Genomic DNA, 24,271 nt, shown 5'->3' with positions numbered 1-24,271 from the left:
TTAATTAATATAATCATTGTTATTATTAATTTTTTTATGATTTTAATAGTATTTTACTATAATGTATATTTTAAATATTTATATTTATGACATTATTTGGTGTACTTATTTTATTTTGAATGTAAAAATATTTGAAACAATGAAATAAAAAACTTAAAACTTAAATTTATTAAACATCGTATTGGATAAAATATAAGACTTAACTTTTACTATAAACCTTGATAATGTATACGCAGTGAAATTATATTGATTGTTCTCGAGTGATCCTGATAAATAGTTTATAGTTGCATATACTTTTATAATTTTATGAATAGGTTGATTGTATATGATACAATATACATAACTGATATTACAATTATTTGATTTGTGATTTTATTTTTTTCTAATATATTTTAAACAAATACAACTCAGTATCTAAGTCATTATGATTACGTATTTTCAGAAAATGTTTGTGTCAATAAAATAAATTGCAATACTTTATTTTGTGTTGACGTATATGATGGTATATTAAAATAATTAATTTATATTTATTTTTGTCTGTATAAAAAAATCTATAGTGTATTTGGTATACTACCATGCTAAATTTATAATTTGTGTAATTTATATTATTTTTTATGAAAAATATATAGTCTGATTGTAATTAAGGTAAAAAAAAAAATTAAATAGTTTTCTTATGATGTATATATGTTTGTTGTAAAATGTGTTCATTAATTTATAATATATTTTTTTGATCTGAAAATTCTATTGGAATAGGTAAACTATATTCAAGATTTTCCAAACACAAAGTTAATATAACTTTATGTTAAAAACACATACAACTAACTGTTTTTTCATACCAAATGGCTTTTATAGGATATAATTTAAAATATTTAAAATATATTATGTCATTATGTTTATAACTATATTTAATTAATTATTATTAATTAACTTCCAATTTAAAATGAAATTATAATTATTTATAATATTAAAGTATTATTTTTCTTAATTTATGATTTTTATAATAACTTTTCTGCTCCTCTCAAAATTTAATGACTTATTACATTTGATTTTCATAAATCGATATTTAAAATACATTTTGACAGCTGTCATTTTGGCTAACTTCACTACTATATATTATTAAAAAAAAAAACTATAAATATCATGTAGACACACACGTTTTTAATAAACAATATATTATGCACACATTCTTCTAGATCGTTGAACCATCTGTAAGTAATTTAATTTCTATAATCCAATTGTTATATTCAAACAGATATAATAAAAGGTTTAACTCTTAGATCATACAATATATCTAAGTAACATTTAGTTTTATATGAAAATAAAACTATACATTTTACCAATATAAGATTATATTCACTTAATAAATTATTGTATTTTAAAATATGAATTTATTGCTATAAACTTAAATAAGTTAAACCTTAATCATATTATAAAAGCAGATATTTTGAATTTTTAGGCAAACTAAGTTATTTTTTAATTATTTATTAATAAAATATAGGCTTACACTATAGTTAAAGTACAAGGTAGTTATTATTTAGTTGACATTTATGTTAATAATATATTAAAGTAATATATTCAAACTAAATAAAATAAAATAATTCTTTATTAAGAATCATAATTATTAGCGGATATAAATGTTATAAGTGTAATTCGGTACTTTTAAAAGAATGAGGGAAAAAATGGAGATACAATCAATAAAAAAAAAGTTTGGAATTACAGAAAAATATTGTACCAAACTAAATTTTGTTTAAATTTGCATAATATAACTAAAATCTTCGTCAAGTAACAAATATTTCATATTTTCATACCTAAAACCCATACTGAATTACAAATATCTTTGATATAATGAAACAATAGAAGCATATCTAGATACTATCTATATATTTTGTGTCGATGCGTTTGCAAATATGGAATCAGCATATTTGTAAACTTTTAAATTTTAGGTAACCTATAAAAAGTTTAAAATGGAAAATATAGGTATTTATATATTACAATTATTATTCTAGCTTTTAACAAATTTACCATGCCATATACTTAATCGTGTTTGTATAACTGTTTAATTAATACTGTATACTTAATACATTTTTAATTACGATCTACTGATTTTGCTATAATTTTAGTTTTGATATATTCGTCTTATAGTTCGCATTGATAAAAAAATATTAAACAATATTATATAATAAATAACATGAATTAATATTAAGTTGGGTTATTAAGGTAAATGACTGATTTTAATCATCGCATTAATATGATTTTTTGAATTAATATAAAAATCAATAATAATTTTAAAAATGTTTTTGTAGTTTTATACATTATAAAATTATTATTTGAAAAAAAATATAATTTTAAATTTTTATAAGTACTGTAGATTTAAATAAAGTCTATAAGTAATTCGTTAAATTGGTTGAATACTTGAAAAATTCAAAAGTTGGATTTATTTTAGTTTATTTTGAAGGTTGATTAGCTATAATTTTTATCTACAAAATAGTATAATATGGTATAGCTCGAATAACGATGCTATAATCAATTTGTTTTGATATTGAGTTTATTCCTACTTATGTAAAAAATAAAATATCACCACATTTTTATAATATGTAGCTTGTTTTTTTTTTTATAATTAAATATACTAAATCAAGACAACCACATTCTGATTTGAGGCATTGTTTACTTAAAATTATAATTCTTTCTTAATTTCCACTAATAAAAAAATAATAAACTATCATATTATGTCAATAATGAACACCTCGCTAGGTATTTTTTTATTGGTTACAATCTTAATAGGGGATGGTGATATTGAATAGTCACACGTCAATACGTAGAGTATTTGAATTGAAATGTAAAACAGACGCAAAACCAAATATAGTGGTTTTATTATTCCAATATATATTGCTAAATTTCCATAACTTAATTTTCTAGTTCCTGATAGAGATTTATCTTAAAAGATAAAAATAGGAATAATAAGCTTCAGGTAACATAAATAAGTGCAAGGTTTTAAAATTAAAACTTTAAAACTAACAACTCGGTGGCAGACCGAATTTTAAAATTTAATTTTATCAAACTATATTTTCTGAGAAGTCGTCGACTTATAACAATATTCAAAATGTTATAACAAATTATACATATATATTATATTTTTGTAAATTATTGATAAAAATTATTTAATTTTCAACTATGAAAGAAAATTATAGTTTATTGTACATTAAATAATTTGTAAACTTATAATATTTTATAATTTATAATTTAAATTCGTTTTTAACATTGATTTCCTGTTCAAAATATTAAATTAAGATTTTTAAATCAAAATTGACATTTGTGAATATATTGGTTGGCTTAAAATTAAATTTAAACATAATTTATTTTAATTAGAATATGGTTAGGGAGAAAACATTTCCTAACGATAGAAATTCTTACAAAATGATCAATACACTTATCATATGTAATTTAAATACGCATGTATAATAGGGAATTTCAAAAACGAAATGAACAGAATCAAACAATTAAAATATTATGAAAATATTCTACACCGCTAATCAAATTCAGTTAAAATTAAATTACAAAACTTAAAATAATTCACGATTTCAACAACAATCCATTCAGTAATAATAATATTATGATTAAATTTGTTTGGTTTTAGAAACATATTTGAAAATGTAATGAAATTAAGCAACTAAATTATTCTATAATTTTACTAAAAAGATACCTACATTTAAAAATCTTGAATTTTATTTATTCGTTTTATATATAGTATATACAGAAGAAAAATAAATGGTCTATACTCTATTGCATCATACGGTCGGTTTTATTAATTATTGTCATCGTGAATTGTCTTGAACATTACTATAGTTATGATCGCTTATAAAATAATTAATCTATGTTAAACATAATGACAAAAATAGTGTAAATAGTTCATTTATAGTAATGATAATAACCATATAATTATATCCAAAGAGTTTTATACTAAATTGATAAAGTACCTCTATATTATTTATATTATTATCAGTGAAGATAGCGTAGCAGTTTTCGCCATTTTGTTGGCTGGAAAAACATTACAGGTGGTATATTCGTATCAGAATCATAAAAATTAATAATACATATTATTTTATTAATTTAATCGATTTATAATAATTTTATAATAGACTTAATATAATATATTATTTGATTCATTTAATTGAAACAAAATTGCAAAAGTCACACCCAATTCATGAATATAAAATTATTAGTTAATTTATCACTTATTTTTAAAAGGATTTAATAAAAATAAAAAAAATGACGGATTATGCACGTTATAAAAATCTGATGGGGCATTATGTGATGTTTGGACGCAATCACTGAATTGTGCTAAAGTTAAACATTACCCGGCGTAATTCTCGGATGACCACCCGAGATTTTCGCAACGAATTTACGTCCCACATATGGGAACACATGTTATAAAACTTTACGTACCGTACTCTATCAAACAAAAAATCCTGAAGTTAATGGTCATAATTGCCTAATTAATAATAATAATAATAATAATAAAAAAAAACTACCTAATACTATTAATGTGTATATAAATATAATGTAGTGCAATATTTTGGATTAACAATATAGGTTTTAACAAAAAAATTATCTAATATTGTCCATATATGCAGTTAATTAAGCACCTTTCTCGTCAAGCTTGTAATCTAAGCACTATTTTTCTTATGAAATTTGAATTCTTGAAATGCGTACAAATAGATGTGGAATTGAAAGTATAGATACTATGTAGTATAAATTAAAACACAAATCCATTGTATTGGACAGCAATTAATTATAGTGATTATTATTATAACTACCTATGTTTTTAGTACACGTTCGACCTGTTTCTGTTTCACTATCCCTTGTACCTAATCTGTTCTAAACGGTAATGAATTGTGAACACTATATAATATATATATATACACGTATCCAGCCTCCCTATAAAATGGTGGTTTCAATTAATATACAAATAATCCCTTTATTTAAAATTTATTTCAGCGTGTTATTTCGGTAAAATGAAAAACTCTCGGTTAAATTAGCTTATCTTCTTAAAGGCCAGGCTTAATACATATTTACCTTATTTGACGTGTTAGGGAAAAATTATAGCTAGTTAAATCTGAAAATTAAATCTAAGTCTAATATAGAAGAAGCAGAATTGAAGAAAAACAATGAATAATGTTGTATATACCGAATAAGTAAAAGGGAACCAATTAAAATTATATGACGTAAAAATAATGATTTATAAAAAATATAATACATAGTATTCAATTTACAATGACAAGTAAATTCCATATGATCTCAATTTATTAGAGTTATTGATAAAAATAAAGAAAATAACACGTTGTAATAGAATTATTCTTTCTATAAACATAAAAATTGGTTTTGTTAAGATTTGTATTCTTGAATTATAAATGTATATATAGATCAAATAAATGTGTTAGTTATATTTATGTTCAACGATTATATTATTAAAAAATGAATGAAACCTTAACAAACTTCGATAAATCAATGAAGTTTATTTGTAATATTGGAGATTTCAAGTGAATTTTGTCATTTAAAGCACTAAAATAAATATATATAACTGAATTTTAGATCAACTTAAGTTCGTTTTGAGCGGAGATATTATAGTGTGTCTAACCTAGTTTATTTATATAAGTTATTTAATTGTCAATTGAAAATATAGTCGATTAAACTTTTGTTATTTGTCAAAAGCATTGCATACATTAAAATATTAAATCATATACTATTGATTATTATTATCAAAAATGTGTAATAAGTCAATATCACATACCGTATAAGCTTAAATATGTTCATGGTGTTAATAATATAAATTTGTCTAAATATTTTGAAAATGAATAGCATATAATAAAGTATACGTAAATAAAAAGTTTTAAATCCTCACAGTTAAAAATTATTTAGCTAAAATAAAAACTAAATGCTCCTATGGATATTTAAAAACTAAAATAATAATCGGCTTAAAAAAATGAAATCCCTTGACAAAAAAAAATGTTGTTTGGTCATTGATTTTTTAACTCAATACTTGTTTAAGTTTGATACCCTAATCGCAATGTTTACCATATTATTGTTTTGAATTTAAACTATTTAATGTAGAGCTTAATTAATATAAACATAGTCTAAATTAGTTTATAAGTTAACTTTTGTATAATTTAATATTGAAAGTGAAATATTATATTATAATGTTACATTATAATTTTAATCAATTGATGAACAATGTAAAAGTTTGAGATTGTTAAGTCAGATAGGTAATGAAAAAATAATAATAAAATAATTAATCACAAATTTCAAAAGACAATAAATTCTCTTTCAAACGTAAATTAAAAGTATATTTTTAGTTCATTACAGATATTATTAGGATCTTGAAATAAATAACTAATAAGTATACGCTTGTACATAATGTACAAACGTATTTTATGTTAATTGTATAATTTACCACGCACTTAACATTTGTATAATAGTTAATAATTAAATATCATACTGAATTAAATAATTATATATCCTTATTTTTATATTTTATTAATATGAAACTATTACAGATTTATTATTATCAAAATTTAAGTTATTACAAATACTTAATGTAAAGCAATTAAATTGAACTATAATGACACTTATAATTTAGTCATTAGTTAAAAATGGTATTCAAATTATTACTATTTATCATAGATAAAATAAACGTTCATATCATAGTTTTCATAAAATTTAATATCTGTTTTTTTTTATTATTACTGCAATTAGATTGTTTTTATAACTGCATTATTGAAAGGATATTTTAATAAAACAATGTCAAAATGTTACACAATAATTATCACAATTTTATCTTTTATCCATAACATTGAATAGAACTGATGTTGGTATTTGATGGAATGTTTTTTTTTCACTATTAAAATTGTAATTTCTAAAGATTAATGAATTTTATCAAAACACCACTAGTGACTAGTTTATAAAAAATGTTTTAGCTCAATTTACTAAAATTATTTTATCTACATACAAAAGAACTAAATACATAGGTATCTTAACATTACTTTCTAGATATAAAAAATAATTATTGGTTTTATTGAGAGTATAAATTAATCGAGCCTAAATTACAAACCAACAAATACACGCTATTGATGATATTTTATTTAAGCTTGCATATTACAAATTTTAGGTACACAGTAAAGTCCAAACAATAAATTCTAAACATTTGACCGCCGATTAGATTAATTATATAGACTGATTAGTAAAATCGACTAGCATTACATTCTATTCACGTATATTCACGCGTGAGTTTATACATGTTTATCCTTACGTTGAGATTATCTTTATAATTATAACAGAAACAATGCCAAAATGCTTGTTAAAATGTAAAAAAAAACAACCTTGGATGGGTATTTGCTATGCAAATATATATCTGGATGACTAAATAGGTCAGACATATATTACAAACTAATTTAACATTCCTAATACTATACCATTTTTTATACATTATTTTATACATATTAGGGGTATAATACCCAATAATCAAACCTAAAACGATTTAATAAACATTATACTAAGTACAATGACACATTTATTTTAAAATAGTTATTTTTTTTTTTACTTATTAAATGCAATTAGTAAAAATTAGATCAATGTTAAACAATAATATTATATCAATATTATATATATATATATATATATATGATAAAATTGTTTTTTGTTTTTTTTAAGCATATATTTAAAAAATAAATACAATTTTAATTAGGATTGAATGTTAGTACATGTAAATTACTTGATGTAATTATTCTCATGGAACATATATTATATTATATTATTATATTTAGTTGTAATTGACAAAGAACTGAAAAAATATATTATAAGTATACATTTAAACATAAAAAGTAAATATTTTTATTCTTTCATAAATAAAATTCGTAAAAAAATGTGATTACTTGAATACATTCTTGGTTGTCATAAAAATAATCAAAAGAATTTGATTCTTCAATAATAAAGTGTTTTATTATTTTTTTTTTAAAATTTGATAATATATTATTATATTAGGTGTTAATAAAATATATTTATGTAGCACATGATGATTAGCCTTAAAATGTTATGATATTTAAATTTGAGTATGGTTTTGAAAATGGTAATGGTAAGAGAAAATTCATAGCACTTTCCAAAATGTTTGACAAAAACAAACAAAAAATTAAAAAAAAAATGCAAATTTTTACATAAATACAATTTTCGATATAATTGATTTTTTTTTTTTTTTTATTTATTTCTTAAAAATAAATAACCGTGTAGACACTTTCATTAAATGTTTTCCATATCTTATCTAATATTATATTTTAAAATTATTTCAACAAATTATTTATAGATATTTTTGGGAAGTTTAAAAATGATTAAATTACTTATTTAAACAATTAATAACGATGTTAATTATTCTATTATAATTAAAAAAAAAAAAAAAAAAAAAAACATTTTTTTTGATAATTTAAAACTTTTAGATACATAACATTACATTTTAACAAATTTTAATATACATAACTTTATTTATAACTTATTTTAAGATAGTATAATATATATATATATATATTTATACTATAAACCTATTTTTACCGTTTTACGATATTTACAGAAAGATAACAATGAAACATATCATGCAATATACTTAGTAATATAAGTTGACAAACCATCTTCGATCAGAATAATTTTTTATAATATTAATATATCATTAAATTTAAATTTTTTATATCCATAACAATGATCCTTTCAAAATAAATGTAAAGCAGAGTGTGTATAAAAATATTATTGAAAAAAAAAGAAGAAGGTTATAATATTATATGTACAAATATAGACAATAAACAGTCCTTCACAAACTATATTGGTGCATCAATGTGTGACATTATAATATTATGTTTTATATAAAATATTTGACAAAAGTATGTCAAGTTTAAAAAAAATATAAACCTAAAAAATTTAATGTATGTTATTTGAATAATTGATTATATCAAATAATGGACAGTAGTTACATAATCGATAATATTCAAAATGTACGGAATAAAGTACCAAATTATGATAAATTAATTCAAAAATATATTAAATTAAAAATGAAAATCAATTTAATATGATTACTGATAACTATTAATTATAAATATAAATATAAATATATATAATTAATATAATCAAATGTTGTCAATAAGGATTAATAAGTATGTTAATTACATTTATATATTATTGATAATTAATTAGATTAACTGAACACACAAATAATTTTTAAAGATATTCTTGGAACCTATTATCTAATAGAATTAGATAAAGTAGTAGAATTAAAAAAACATACCATTTTCTATAGAAAATATCGTTGGCTAAATCTATCAATACAATTATTTAGATTATATAATTTTTAAAGTACAAATAATATCCCGGAAAACATTTTAGCATTTTATATATCCTTTTCTGTAATAATATGCACTGTGGTATATAAGCGTGTGCTCTATAAAATATAATCCTTAAACACTATATTATATTTACCATAAACTTTGATTTCTTGAAATATAGGTTATTATGCATTTGCTATGAAGATAACAATTTAAATTATTTAAATCCGTTGTTCTTATTCAAAAATAATTACAGTAATTATTATATTTTTTAAACAACCTTATGTTTTGCATTTCGTAACACGAAAACAGCACTTACAGGTACGGTGTCCTCAAGTCAGATTTTGAAGAGTTCAATATATTAAACTTGTATTTAATGTTTTACCAAAATGTTATTTTTCCGCGCTAATGCTTGGAAAATGATACTACACAACGTTTTGTTATTTGGTATGAAACTTTTTAATTAATATAATTATTTTAAACTATATAATTAAGTTTTTTAAAAAATGGCAGCAAAATTAAGGTTAAGAATTTGTACATTCATATGTTAGACATAATTCCTATTTTATGTGTCTTTATGGCTTGTAATATAATTACCTAATTAATTGTGATTGGAATCTAAGATTAAAATATTTGTTTTAAAATATAATTAAGCTTATTATAGATATATTATATTAAAATTGTTCAAACGTTATTACATATTGTACAATGTTCATGAAATATAAATTTAGAAATAATAATAAAATTCAATGAAGTTAAAATATAATAATATAGAATAATTTATAATACCTACTATTATATTTTATTGATTTATTTATGATCACACGGCGTTCTGTATAGGCATTTTAGCTACATCCTTGTCATTTTGTCGATTTTGTCGATTTTGGTTTTTTTTTTTTTTTAATACAGTGATTTTAGTGTAAATATGACTTATTAATAGAATATGGTCTGACAACTAGTTCGTTCGTTTTATAAATGTATTTTCTTTTTCTTTTTTCACAATATTAACATTCTGTTTAATTAACCATATTAATTCTTGAAGATATTTTATTTCAGAAATTAAAATTACAAAATTCGTTATTTATTAAATATATATTTTTTAATGTCGTTCGTTTATTAAACATTTAGTTAATATCAAAATAAACTTGTATTAATAAACAATTAACCATCTATTCTCTCATATTTATATTAGTTAAAGTTTATGAAATATTTATTATAATAATACAATTTGTACAAAAATACATTTTATTTTTTGAGACAGGTGAAGGCAATTGTTATATGGTAACGAAATATCATAACATTTAGCTTATAATATTATATTATAACAAATATTATTATTAAAGAAAAAAAATAATATGATATATATTTTATATTATTTTCAAAATAATTCGTTTAGTTGAATGTCGGCTGTATGAAATCAGCGAGCTGCAAAACAATACAAATAACTTTTATTGTAACTTAGAAAAAGTATATTATTTTATGCATAAAAAAATAATAGTTTTTAAATTATAAAACACACTTATTTTTATAATTTGTATTACTGTTTTTAAAGTTTTTAAAGTATGTATAGTTGCACGCAATAGAATAAGTATGGTTTTAAATATTATATATATACAAAAAATGTACAACATTATATTGCATAAATCCGTTTAAATTTTGAATACCTTAATTATTTTTTAAAAGTACGTCTCGTAATTTTTGCGTGACACACGCTGAATGAAACTGGGCGTGGTCTTCTATGGTCAGCGTCTCCCGTGATTTTGCTACGCTCGATCGAATACTCCCTAAAAACACGTGCCACTCGTCTATATTTTAATCCTACTTTTAGATCTCAATACATGTATTATTATAAACTTGTTTAGTAATTTTGTTATCGAATAGGTGGAAATGTTTTTTAAAATACCAACTCCTATAAATGTATACATTAATATTTCTTTTTTAAAATTCTAAACTATCAAAACTCGTAAATAAAATTTAAAAATAAAAACATTTTTTGCTTGTGCGATTAATCAACACATATTATTATTATTATCAAATATTTTATCTAATGACAAAATATAAACTCAATAACTCAAAAAACTCTCTTATAAAATATATCGGTATTATTTTTTTTTTGTCTATGCAAACCTTCTATATTATTACAGGTTATTATTGCACTTATATTATAATATCGTAGTTTTGAAATTAAAAAAAAAAAAACACTGTCTGTTCGTTACAAATCATTGGCTATTAGTCAAAAAAAAAAAAAAATAATAAATAAATAATAATATACATAATATATGTATATAAACTATAACCATCGTGTGAATCGTATTAAATACGTCACGACAATAAGTGTAAATTCCAAAACCATTTGATTTGTCGATTGTGCGTAATGTCAACACCGATCGCACCGGCCTATGACACTGATATCTTCCGTCGTATGCCCCTACGGCGGTAGCGATGAAGCTCGCGAGCTCGCGACGGCGGCGGCGATCGGAGAGCGTGGTGCACGGCCGTTACGCGTGGCGCCCTTGTCGCCCTCGTAATCCGCGCGCGCCAATGTCGAGACGGTCCGTTAGTCGTTCGACGGCTTCCACCGGGTCCGCACGTCGCAAAACGCCCGTCAAACGAACGCGTGTGAATATTACGACCCGAAGCGGAGACGACGACGGCACGGCCGACGAGTTTTCGCGCGACGCGACCGTTTCCGCGTCCCGGACGCGGTAACCCGGTATTTACCGCCGACGACGGTAACCCGGTATTTACCGCCGACGACGGTAGAGTAAAGACAGACGAGAAGCGGATTAGCGAAGACAGCGCGTAGTCTCGCCCGACGGATTCGCCGGAAGATCGGACGCGTCCGTCCGTCCGCCCGCGCAGCGACGATGGCCTGCTGCGGCCGGCCGGCCCGCCGATGGAACGCTGTGTCGCCGCCGCCGGCGACCACCGTTACCGGTTCGGTGTGGCCATCGCCGCCGCCGCCGCCGCCGCTACTGCCGTCGTCGCGACAACAGCCGCAGCCATGTTAGTGGCCACCGTGGTGTCCATGTGGGTGCTCAGCGCCATGGCCGTCACCGTCCGGCACGGCCGGTCCAGGATGGCCAGGTGGGCGCAACAACAGCACAACGACGTGCAACCGTCGACGGTGGTCGCGACCACCACCGCGGCCGGACGCTTGCACGACCCGGGCGGCGGCACGTCGTCCGGCCCGCTTCCGCTGCCGCCGCCGACGCTTCCGCCGTCGCTGAGGTCGCCGCCGTCGTCGTCGTCGGACGATTTCGGACTGCAGCAACAGCACCACCGGCACAAGGCGAACGCGCTGCTCCGCATCGTCGAGTCGCAACAGCAGTTGGGCGACAACTGCACGGCCGGCACGGATCTGAACATGGGCGAAGGGGTCGTGGACAGATACGCTCAGGTACTGACGCTTGTACTGTTAATGAGTGCTGTTAGCGCGGTCGACTTTCACCGCCTAACTCGCCCGTTTACTAACTACTATATGACCGCCGCTGAAATACGAATTACTACCGTTTTAATATTATTATAAAATACGATCGACACGTCTCGGTCTCGATATTATCACGAGTGACGTGCTCGGGACTTAACTGCCGCGATCGAGCCCAAGTCGAGCGAGATAACTCCGAGTAACGTCGATCGACACAGCCATGCCCGATACGAAACCGACCGGCTATAAGCGTTTGATTTATTTATTTAATATTTCGACACCGAAATAACTAATTTTCCACTCAAACAAATTTAAATCTTACAAATTCCCATGAGAACCTTCAATACATTTTTTGATTGAAATTCGATTTATTTTCTTTACTTTAATTTCAATTTACGTATATTGACATTCGAGATTTTTGTTTTGTTTTTATTATTTTTTTTTTTTTAAACTAAGTCTACACTTATTAAACCGTTATTAATTATAAATAAGATTGATTTTCCAAATATTATTTAGGTAAATTGTAGTGATATAAGCCTCTAAATTACATTTTTAGCTTATCATACTAAGTAGATTATAATAAACAGAATATTTATAACACGTTATAAGAGTTTATTATGCGTTATATCAAATATTATGTCAATTCAGCTACAGTTATTTTACATAACCCTAATAGCACTTGATATAAAAACATAGCTTTTTATTGTCAACCGCTGAAATAAAATATTTTATCTATCTATGTTATGATATAATATTATAGCTGTTTATAAGTTTTTTGTTTTTTTAAATTGATATAACCATTTTAATAAATATAAATTAAATATACCGTATTATTATTTATCTATCGTAGACGATTAAGCGAGGTCTATGTATACGATTATTATTGACAGTAATATTATTATTTTAAATAAAACCAGCTATTCTACGAATTGTACCTTAATGTGTAGTTATGTTAGAATAGGGACTTATGGGATAGAGAAAAAAATATGGGTTAACTTTAACTGACCTTTCACCATTGCATTTCATCCCCGTATTCTGTATGCACGATAAATTTGTGATCTTAATAATATTATTCCTACAACAATAATATTTGTCTTTGAATTGTTGTTCAATAAATATCAAACAATACAACAATAATTTGTATAAATAAGATAACGGAACTTAGAATGGTAGTAAATAAAAAAAATAGTTATTAAATTAGTTGATATTATATCGTGTTTGTTCAATAACCTTTGTTTCACACCATATTATACATATTATTTGAAAATCGCTTAGAATTTGACTGGTACATTATCACCTCTTACAAAAATGTTTACCGTCTATACATTTATTATACATTTATATGATAATTCATCTGTCAACATAAAAACATTTATCGCGTTCAAACGTTTAATGTTTATAAACTAAATTATTCTTTTTAAGTTATAAAATAACACAACTTAAACTAATAATATTTTACCCATAACTATTTTTTTATTTATTGACAGTATACAATATATACATCCATTATCATTCATTTTGTACAACTAAATATTATAATTTCGTTCAAAAATAGTATATACTATACTATTTTTTTTTCTGTAAAAATGTTTGTGCAATTAACAAATTATCGATTAAAAACCATGTGATTTACTTTTAATGTACATGTTGTACACAATGATCGTTAATTAGAACTTAGGCAGGCAAGTATTGTGTGATTACCACGGTGAAAAATAAAAATAGTACTTTTAAGAAACAAGTAAAAATATATAATACTAATTGTTACAATCAATTTGAATGTATTAAACTTGAAGATAATATGCTGACTTCTAGGTCATAATATTTTAATTAAATCAAAATAACACACATATTATGTTTAATCAGAAATACTATTATTTAACTTAAAATACAATAACGAAGCCATAAATCTTTTTTCTGATTGATCAATTAATATTTTCGAAAAAAAAAATACCCAAACTAATCCTACAAAAATATTAAAAAATAAATTGCGACATTTTAATTACTATACATGTTTTACTCTTTAAATTAAAATTTAACGGTGGCAGTTACAACATTACTTTAAACTTAAGTAATTGATTATTATATCTATATACAATGTATATATATATATATATATATATATATATTTATCGGTATTAACATTATTCTACTATTCTAGTTTATCGTTGATATTAATGATATAAAGAGAACCATCTTTGCAGTTACATACAATATACAAAGTAATAGATATAGGTATGACTTCATTACCAAGCCACCTAGTATTAACGTTTAGTCCAGTAATTTCTTACATTATCGTTATGTATCGTTATGTATGATTTGATTAGTATAACAATACGTAATGAAATTGTTATTGTTTAAAATTTGTATAGCATCAAAGACATATAATAATAGTTCGTCACAAATAACTACTTAAACAAAAATCTCAAATATCGTATATACTTTCATCGTTATCTGCAATGCGGTTATGCACGTAATTATACGTATATATGGTCACCGTCATCAAACTTCCTACTACTTTAGTTTTACATTTTAATCATATATCATATAGACCATAGTTAGTAATGGTCGTCACTAGTATTTGTATAATTTTTTTGTTTTGTTTTATTAGGTATAGGATGAAAACTTTTAATTTATCCGGTTAAAATGTTTACGCAAACAGATGGACATTCGTGTGCTTATCGTATTTGCTTGAAACTATATTATTATCAAAGGTTATTACGGGCATTTATGACTTTGTGATTATCCGCTTAAAATAATGCATGACTTTTATTCTAATACAATAAGATCCATTAAAAACTTTTTTGGCTGAAAATCACTATTATCATTGAAGTCATATACCTAAAATTTAAAATAAGAGGAACAAAAAAACAAGTACTAAATAAATATTTTCCAGTAAATCGTTCAATGCATAAATTATAACTATGTATTATGTTCTATTATTAAGAGAAGGTATTTAGAGAAGTTAACATGTTTAATATTAATCTTTAAAAATATAACTTTGTGATGTAAACATTTGTTACATATTACAAAAAAATAGTAATATATACTTTTTTGTCATATTCTGCATTTTATTTATCCCTTAATATAGTGTTGATGATATATTTCTTTTTTTATTTGTTGAAGTATAAAACAACCTAAAGTTATTATTAACAATTAACATAATAAATTATTTTAATTTCATAGTAATTCCTTTACATATGAAAGTATAGTAAAAATAAATAAAATTATACATAAATAATGTATTAGTGTTTAAAATACTCAAAAACCGATATCGCTCACGAACGTAATATAATTATTACAATAATGATTAAACATACTATAATATATGTATAGTAATTTTTAATAAAACTCAATTTAAATAATTATAAAGTACTAGATAAAGAAGGACTTTATGGAAGATACAATTTGATAAAGTTCGATTGCTAATAGTATCACATGAAGTTTTATGAATCCTAACACACCTGTGAAAGGTTAAATATTATTTTTTACCGAGTATTTGTGTATATTCGCATTTAAGTACATATTTCTCGTAAATTTTTAAATTAATATTTATTTATTTTACTTTAAATTTGATAGAAAAAAAAAACCAAGAAATATACTTCCCTGAACAGTATTTGATGAAAATGTATGTGCAGGACCATCTATTTTCTACACTCCCCTAACAATTGATGGATAAAATCATGAACTACTGATATTATCATCAACACTCATGGACTACAAAACATATTGCATTAGTCTCATACAGTTAGTTATCTTATACGGCCATCTAATAGGTCATAAGATACTTTTCTCAATCGGTGTTAGTTCTTCAATGTTTTATTCTTTATTACGATATCTTGTATTATGTTCTAGTTTTCTATGTGTACACGGAAAACTTTATACTTTAGATTGTTAAGCATTGATATTATTTTATCTACATATGAACTATAATTATAATAGTACGGAATACTTGAATAAATCGGTACACATTTTATTGTAATACTATAAAAATGTTTATTTTATTTTGTGTAATTTATGTATTAACAAATAGGTTAAATTTAAGCGAAAAAACCACGTACATAATATAAAACAGATTTTTTTTTTTTTAGTATTAGCTGATTTTTATTGAAGATAAAAAACATTTACAATATTAAGTATAAAAAAAAATGTGTTGAGAAAAAAATAATAAGACGTGGGTTACGAGATATAAAGGAGAAATACTTATGTTAAATTGATTCGATTTCGGTTTTAAAAATTTGATTAATAATAGGTATTCAATAATAATTTAAGATAAAATTAAATAAAAATACCATAATTAATTCAACCAATAAGTAAATTTAATTTCATTACTTTGATAAAATAAAAACATAATATAATATTATGATATCAAATATAAATTACAATCTTATTTTTATTTTAAAACAAAAATTAGAGAAATAGAGTAAGTATTAAATATAGGTACTGCGATACAGTCAATTCTAATTATTATTTGTTTAAAAATTATTCATTATTTAAGTAAAGTTAAAAATATAGTATGAATAATGTAAAACGGTTTGGTGTATGAATGTCAATTTTGTTATTCTTTTATGTAATCAACAATATATTTTAAATACCTTAGCTTATAGCGAAATAAATGCGTTATCTATCCAACTATTGATTTTGGAAAAAAAAATATAATAATAATAATGATATCTACAATTATAAATATAAATATCTATAGAAAAATATTAAATAATTGGTTGTTTTTTTTATTTAAAATAAAAATTGTAACAAATTGAAATTCACTTTTCTAAAAAAGAAAAGTTACCTGGGAGTGATATAATTTATGATGTTGTAATGTTATATATTTAATCAATTTGTTAATGCTTGTGTTTTTACTTCTATGGATCTTTAATTAGTATTTTTATTAATAAGGTCAACAAATGTTATTTTTCAATAGGTAATAAAAATTTTTGTATTTATATTATATGATTAGAGAATTTATATAACATAATTATACAAAGTACTGTAGATCATTTGTAACTATGATTATTGAATACAGATTTAATTACCCCTATCAATGACTACAATTTGAGAATTTGTAATATTTTATTTTAATGCTAGATAGCTAATTCATCCATTTCTTAGTATTGTTACTCAAACACATTTCAGTCGTAAAATATATTTCAATTGAAATTGTAAGTGATTTTTAAAATATTAATATACAAAATTAAGTTGTATAAAGTGCATGGTTGATTTGATAGATTTAGAAACAAATACATTTTTCTTTTTTTTTTTTTTAGAAGGGGAAGAAAATAATTTTAATATTGAAGTTTATATTGATTTAATAATTTAAAAAAACTACAATAATAAAGCATATTGTGATTTGTAGTGGCGTTTAAGACAGTTTAAAATTAGATGAGGAATGTCAATTTTGAAGATTAAATATTATATGAAAATTAGTGGATCGTCCAATAAAAGTTTAAAATAGTGATAAGAAATTAAGGTGTGATTAAATTGAACACGAGAAAAGGATATTATAAATTTCCTGAGGATATTTAAGTTGTAAAACCAGGATAAGAGTTAGAATGCAATAGTCGGGAATTGGTTGTGTATCAACTGAGAAAAAGAGATAGTAGTGTTTCTTTATGATTCATCAAAAAATTCTTTATAAAAATCATAAGTATGACACAATAGCTGAAAATTGAACACTGAATTTATTAAATATTGTCTTTAATATAAGGGGGTACCTAGTAAACTATAGATAAATATGGCAGTTTATTATAACTCTTATTATTGTATGCGCAAATTGGTAGTGTTTAGTACAATAAAAACAAATTAATATAATGGTTATAATATTATCAAATTAAAAAATAATATTTAAATATGTTATTTGGCACATAATATTTGAACCTAACATAACTATTATGAATCAATTAGTGTATTAATTATCTACCTTTTTTTTAATCTTTGAGTTGGGGCACAATTTTGAAATTTGAATAATATTGTATAGGTCACTAAATTGTTATTTTATTTTTATAAAACTATTATATGCTATTTAATCTTTTAATATGGAAATTTATATTTTCATTGAATTGAAATATCGAAATATTATTACAATTCTATAAATATTTAAGAATTAAAATGTATCTAATCGAGTGTAAAATGGATATATTGGATAACATCCCATAAATAAAAAAATTGGCAAATGTATTGGGTCACATACAAACAAATATTGAGAAATACAGTTGTATGACATATTTAATACAATTTATAGCCAATGGGTATACCATTTTAGAAGCTAGGTGCGCTTATCATTAGGTTCATCCATAAACCTTTTAAATTAAACTAATACGCATTTTATATTTTACAGTTTTATATATTTTGATGACTTATTGGTTTTAAATAATTGTTCTATCATAGAAACTTATATTTAAATGAATTACACAATATATTACGACCTTTATATTGACCACTTTTTTTTTAATTTTAATAATATTTGTTTTAAATTTTAAATAAATTAAAATTTATAATAATTATCTATACAATGTTTATTAAGGAAAATAGGTAATATAATAATTTTAAAATTAAAAACACTACAGTTCAGTGTTGTGTTTTTTTTGTTATCTAGTTTTACTGAAATATTTTAATGAACATTAAGTGGTGGATTCATAATAATTATTCTTCAGGAGTGTAACAACTAACAACTACTAGTCACCATTAAATCCCGTTACATAAGTCAATGACACATGCAATCATGAACAAGTACGTTTCATACTTATGCCTACTTATATTATTATGAAAAACATGGAATAGTATAATAATATTATATTATTAAAGTTTAATGTGGACCTATAAAAATACAACCTAGTTATACATTATGTATAATTTTAATGTTATAGTATTAAATATTATAATACATACATCGCTGAAGTTTTTTAAGCGTAAATAATAATAAAATAACAAACCAAATTATGAATATTAAATTTGAGTAGGTAGAAACTATTCCACATGACTATAATTTTAAATATTTATTTTAAGTTGCAAGTATATGATTTTAATTTGTTTTTATTTATGTTTATTGATGATTATTTATCATAATTTTTATTATTTTTATCATTCATTTGATTCAATTATTGAATATTTTTTACCAAAAATAACATTTAAAAGCTTTGTATGAACGATTATTTTGTCTATGGTCTATATTTCTATAATCATATTAATGTATTAGTTTCTTCCACTCTCATACACATAACAATATAATGTATATATATATATGGCGTCCCAACATTTAAATATAAATCACTTAAAAGTATTTAGCATGATGAATATTCAAAATTAAATGCATTTTTAATTTATTTGAAGTTGGCAGATTGTTTTTAAGCTCCCAAATATATATAGTGTTTATTTTTCGCTGCATTTAGATAAATTGGTAGACAGGAAATACGATTAGGGGATTCAGTGGTTGGTTGAGTTTATTTATCAAGCAGTATATATTTATAATACATAATCAAATGTCCATAAATTTAAAATGTAGTTTTCTACGCTTTATTTAACTATAAAATAAAAATCATTGTATTTGTTCAAATGCATCTTTGAATAAGCTCATCATAGAGTGAATATTTTTGATTAAGATGAGTATTGAAGTGGCTCACGTAGACTTAATTCAAATTTCAGCTAAATTTAATGATTTCAATGAATATAAAAAGGTATGAAATATTTTGAATAAATATATTGAACCAAAAATCAATTAAACTGTATTTAATAGGTATTATACCTACTAGCACAAAATATAATAGTAATTACTTAAATTATATTTTTATTTATGGAATAATTATGAAGTGAATGTGATTATATTTTAATTTCTGAGCGTAACAAAGAATATATTGTGATTTTTTTTTTTATGTGTATTTTCAAAAAATGTTTTGTAGTATGCCTTAACAAATAAAATTAAGGTAGATTTATTTCTGTAAAAAAAAAAAAAATGGATCTTTGTTTCTACTTTGGAAATTGAAGTTAGACATTACCCACGACAATTTAAATAATTTTGAAAAAAAAAATATAAACATATTTTAAAATGTAGATATTATATTATTATTGAAATAATTGTTTGGCAACTATGGTTACCAAAAATTCCACTCTGAACCGTTTTAATAGTATATAATAATTCATGAATACAATATATCAGCATCGATATGTTTCATTCATAAAAATCATTGCTGCAGTAGTGGCCTACTCAATGTCAAGTATATTTAATATTTATACTGTAAAAGCAGAGTGGTTATTCACTTGAAGATTTTTTTTTTTTTTTTAAGTTAATTTAATTTATTACAAGAACTGTGTGACGTTATTATTTTTCTCAAAAATACCTATTATACATTTCTGTATTAAGTCATTCAATATAAAGATTGATTACTAAATTTGTTTTTTAACTTTGTGATGTTATTATGAAAACAGAATAAATAATTACTAAAAATAAAAGGTTTATATAGTATATGGTTAACAGCTATTACTTACTACAATTTTTTAAAATAAATTCATCATTATGACAATGAGATATATAAAGCATTTAAATTATATTATACCTAATTAAGTTTTATTATTATCAAACACATTCATACTATAATATATACATTTCACACCTAAACATACAACACAATATATTGTCAGTCAAGTTATCAAATTTAAAAATAATTCATTATACAAATTAATGAACATAAAAATAAATATTTAAAGAAATCGTACATAAATTCAATAATAATGACTAATTTGTGTTAAGTACAATAGTTTTATCATGTTATGCAAAGTTATTCAAAAAATTAAAGTATAAGTATACTATGTATTGCCTATTTTTATTAATTACTCGTATGCACTGTGATAATATATTTAAAAATAAAATAGTGTGAAACATGAATTTGCAGAGGAAACTTATTATAAAAGAATATCTTGAAATGTAATTTTGTAATTTATTTGTTCTCTAAAGTTTAGATAATTTATCTATACATATTCAAGGATATTATAGAATTATAATAGCGAAAATGTATGAACAAAAGTTGGTTGTAGCATTGTTCAATATCGGTTTGTATTTGAGTTTAGTCAACCAAGCATATAATTAAAACTATTTATAGACATGTGATATTGCTGTGGTCTTTTTTTTTTTAAATAAATAAATTATCGGAAAAATAATGTTTCTAGGTCAAAAATTTAACAAAAAATACAAATATAAGATCCCTGTCAAATAATTCTTATTCCTTTCAAATTGCAAATTTTTTGTAAGATCTGAAGAAAAACTATTCAACCTATTTTCTATAAAAACCAGGCGTACCCCAAGGCAGTATTCCTTTCTCTATTCATCATAATATACATACAATAAACCTACCACAGTCACTCTAGCAACTTTTAACGATGATACAGCTATATTTTAATCTAACTCCGATATAATAACTGCCACAAATAACATCCAAGACAATTTAGTTCAACAACAAGAATGATTCATTTTATGATAATTTAATATAGTATCTTATAGGTCTCATCCTCGATAAAGAACTAAACTGGTGTAACTACAATCATTTTAAATACTTATAAGAAAAACTGTATTAAATTGATAGACCTTAGTTTTATGAGTTAAACATTTTATAAATTATTAAGCAAGAAAAAAATTGATAAACTGTGATTATTTCCAAAATTTAAACTTTAAATTCTTATAAAAAAATCGTGCCCATATCTTTAATATTTCTAAATGGTTACGAAAACAAGTATTGAAGAATCTTATGTTACATTTTTAATAATTTAGAGATAGTGTATAAACACTTAACACATATTATTAAATTTTCAAACCATAGATAGATATATAAATATTAATTTTTTTTTATTATTATTTAACTGCAAAATGATTCTATGGATTTTCTATTGATTTTGATGAATTTTGACAATGTTTAACTCAAAACAGTCAATATATATATATATATATATATATATATATATATATATATATGATCATGTATTTTTGATATTTTTATTTGGTATATGAAAAACTTATTAAAAACATTTTATTGAGTTTTTAAACGTTTTTAGTTTTAATAAAATGAAAATTTGTGTATCGATGATAAATAAAATTAAAGATCAATATCATTAATTAAATCTAAAACTTTTTATATATTTATGTATTATAGTCAACAATTATTATCAAAAATATTTTAATTGTATTACGTATAGGATATTGTATAAAAATATCTAATCTTATTAATTTTTAAATAACAAAAAAAAAAAAAAATGATTTAATAAAATACCGGTGTTATGTAATAATTTCTGTTTTTCCTAATTATTTCCTAAGTACTAGGAATTTTTCAATAATATATTTATCTAATTTTCTACCACAAACTCCTAAATTTTAAAATTAAAGTACTTTTAGAGTTTCAAAAACTTTCTCAAGACAAAAAAAAACTCACATTTTTTTAAAATCAATACATCCATCGCTTCACTTAAAATCTAAAATATAATATATTAAAAATTTATGTTCATTGAAGTGCAATATATAATTATTTAATTGTAGTAATTTTTCTATGATGATAAACAAATAAATTAAGTGACACTTATTAATTAATTATAACTTTAATCCAGATTACTAGTATTGAATAAATCTTATTAAATTATGATTCACTAAATGATTTTACTTTTGTATAAACTTTGTTACTAGTAAATACAATTAAAACTAATGTAACAATAAAATGTGTTTTTTATGAATTTTATTGGATTGTTATATTTCTATAGACATTGTAATCTTACATGACTGATGATATACGCTTAAAATATCACATTATATTATTTATATAATATGCTAATGTAATGTTAGTATTATGAACATAAGTTCAATAATTATTTTTTTGTATCATTATTTAATTTAATATACTAGTAGAAAAAAACTAAATTTATAATATACTATAAAGAAAGATAGTTGTATAATTTTTTAACTATTTTATTAATGATGATTGATTAAATATTTGATTATAAAGAGAGTGATTTCAAAATGTTAAACTTAAACTATTAACATTAAGTTATAATATTAGCTTTAGCATACTATTAGAAAAATGATTTACTTAATATTATTTTGATGGTTTAATTAATGTACAAAACAAAAAAAAAAAAAACAATAATAATATATTTTAATAGTATTATTCAAAATCTTAATTATTATTAGATGCATATAATATACGTTATATTACATTATATTCCTATACGGTTGTGAGAGTATTGTGTACTGTACGTTATTTGTAGAATTACCCATTTATTATTTTTCTTCTTTGTTTGTACCTTGTTAATTTACATGATAAGTTTTTATTACGATATGTAATTTACACATCTGTATTATCCCTGTGGGGGAACTTAATTTTAATTATTTTTGTTATTAATAAATAAATATAAATGGTTATTTATATTTTTGTGATTATTATACCATTAATTAAATAATAACATTTTTTTTTTTCATATATATTTGAAAATTATATTTTTATAATTAATTTGTAAGTACCTAGCT

General features: G+C 23.3%; 1 protein-coding gene across 1 annotated transcript in view; it reads left to right on the top strand.

The window, feature by feature from the left end:
• Positions 1 to 11,818: 11,818 nt before the first annotated feature.
• LOC114126334 (probable G-protein coupled receptor CG31760) overlaps positions 11,819 to 24,271 on the top strand; it is an 88,486-nt gene continuing 76,033 nt past the window's right edge. The window contains exon 1 of the mRNA XM_050201026.1: positions 11,819 to 12,753. Coding sequence (XP_050056983.1) covers positions 12,250 to 12,753 — 504 coding nt within the window. The 5' untranslated portion in view covers positions 11,819 to 12,249. The remainder of the gene's footprint in view (positions 12,754 to 24,271) is intronic.

This window comes from Aphis gossypii, chromosome 2 (genome assembly GCF_020184175.1).
Source record: "Aphis gossypii isolate Hap1 chromosome 2, ASM2018417v2, whole genome shotgun sequence".
In the NCBI taxonomy this organism is placed as follows: Eukaryota; Metazoa; Arthropoda; class Insecta; order Hemiptera; family Aphididae; genus Aphis; species Aphis gossypii.
This window is presented reverse-complemented; position numbering and strand designations above follow the sequence as displayed.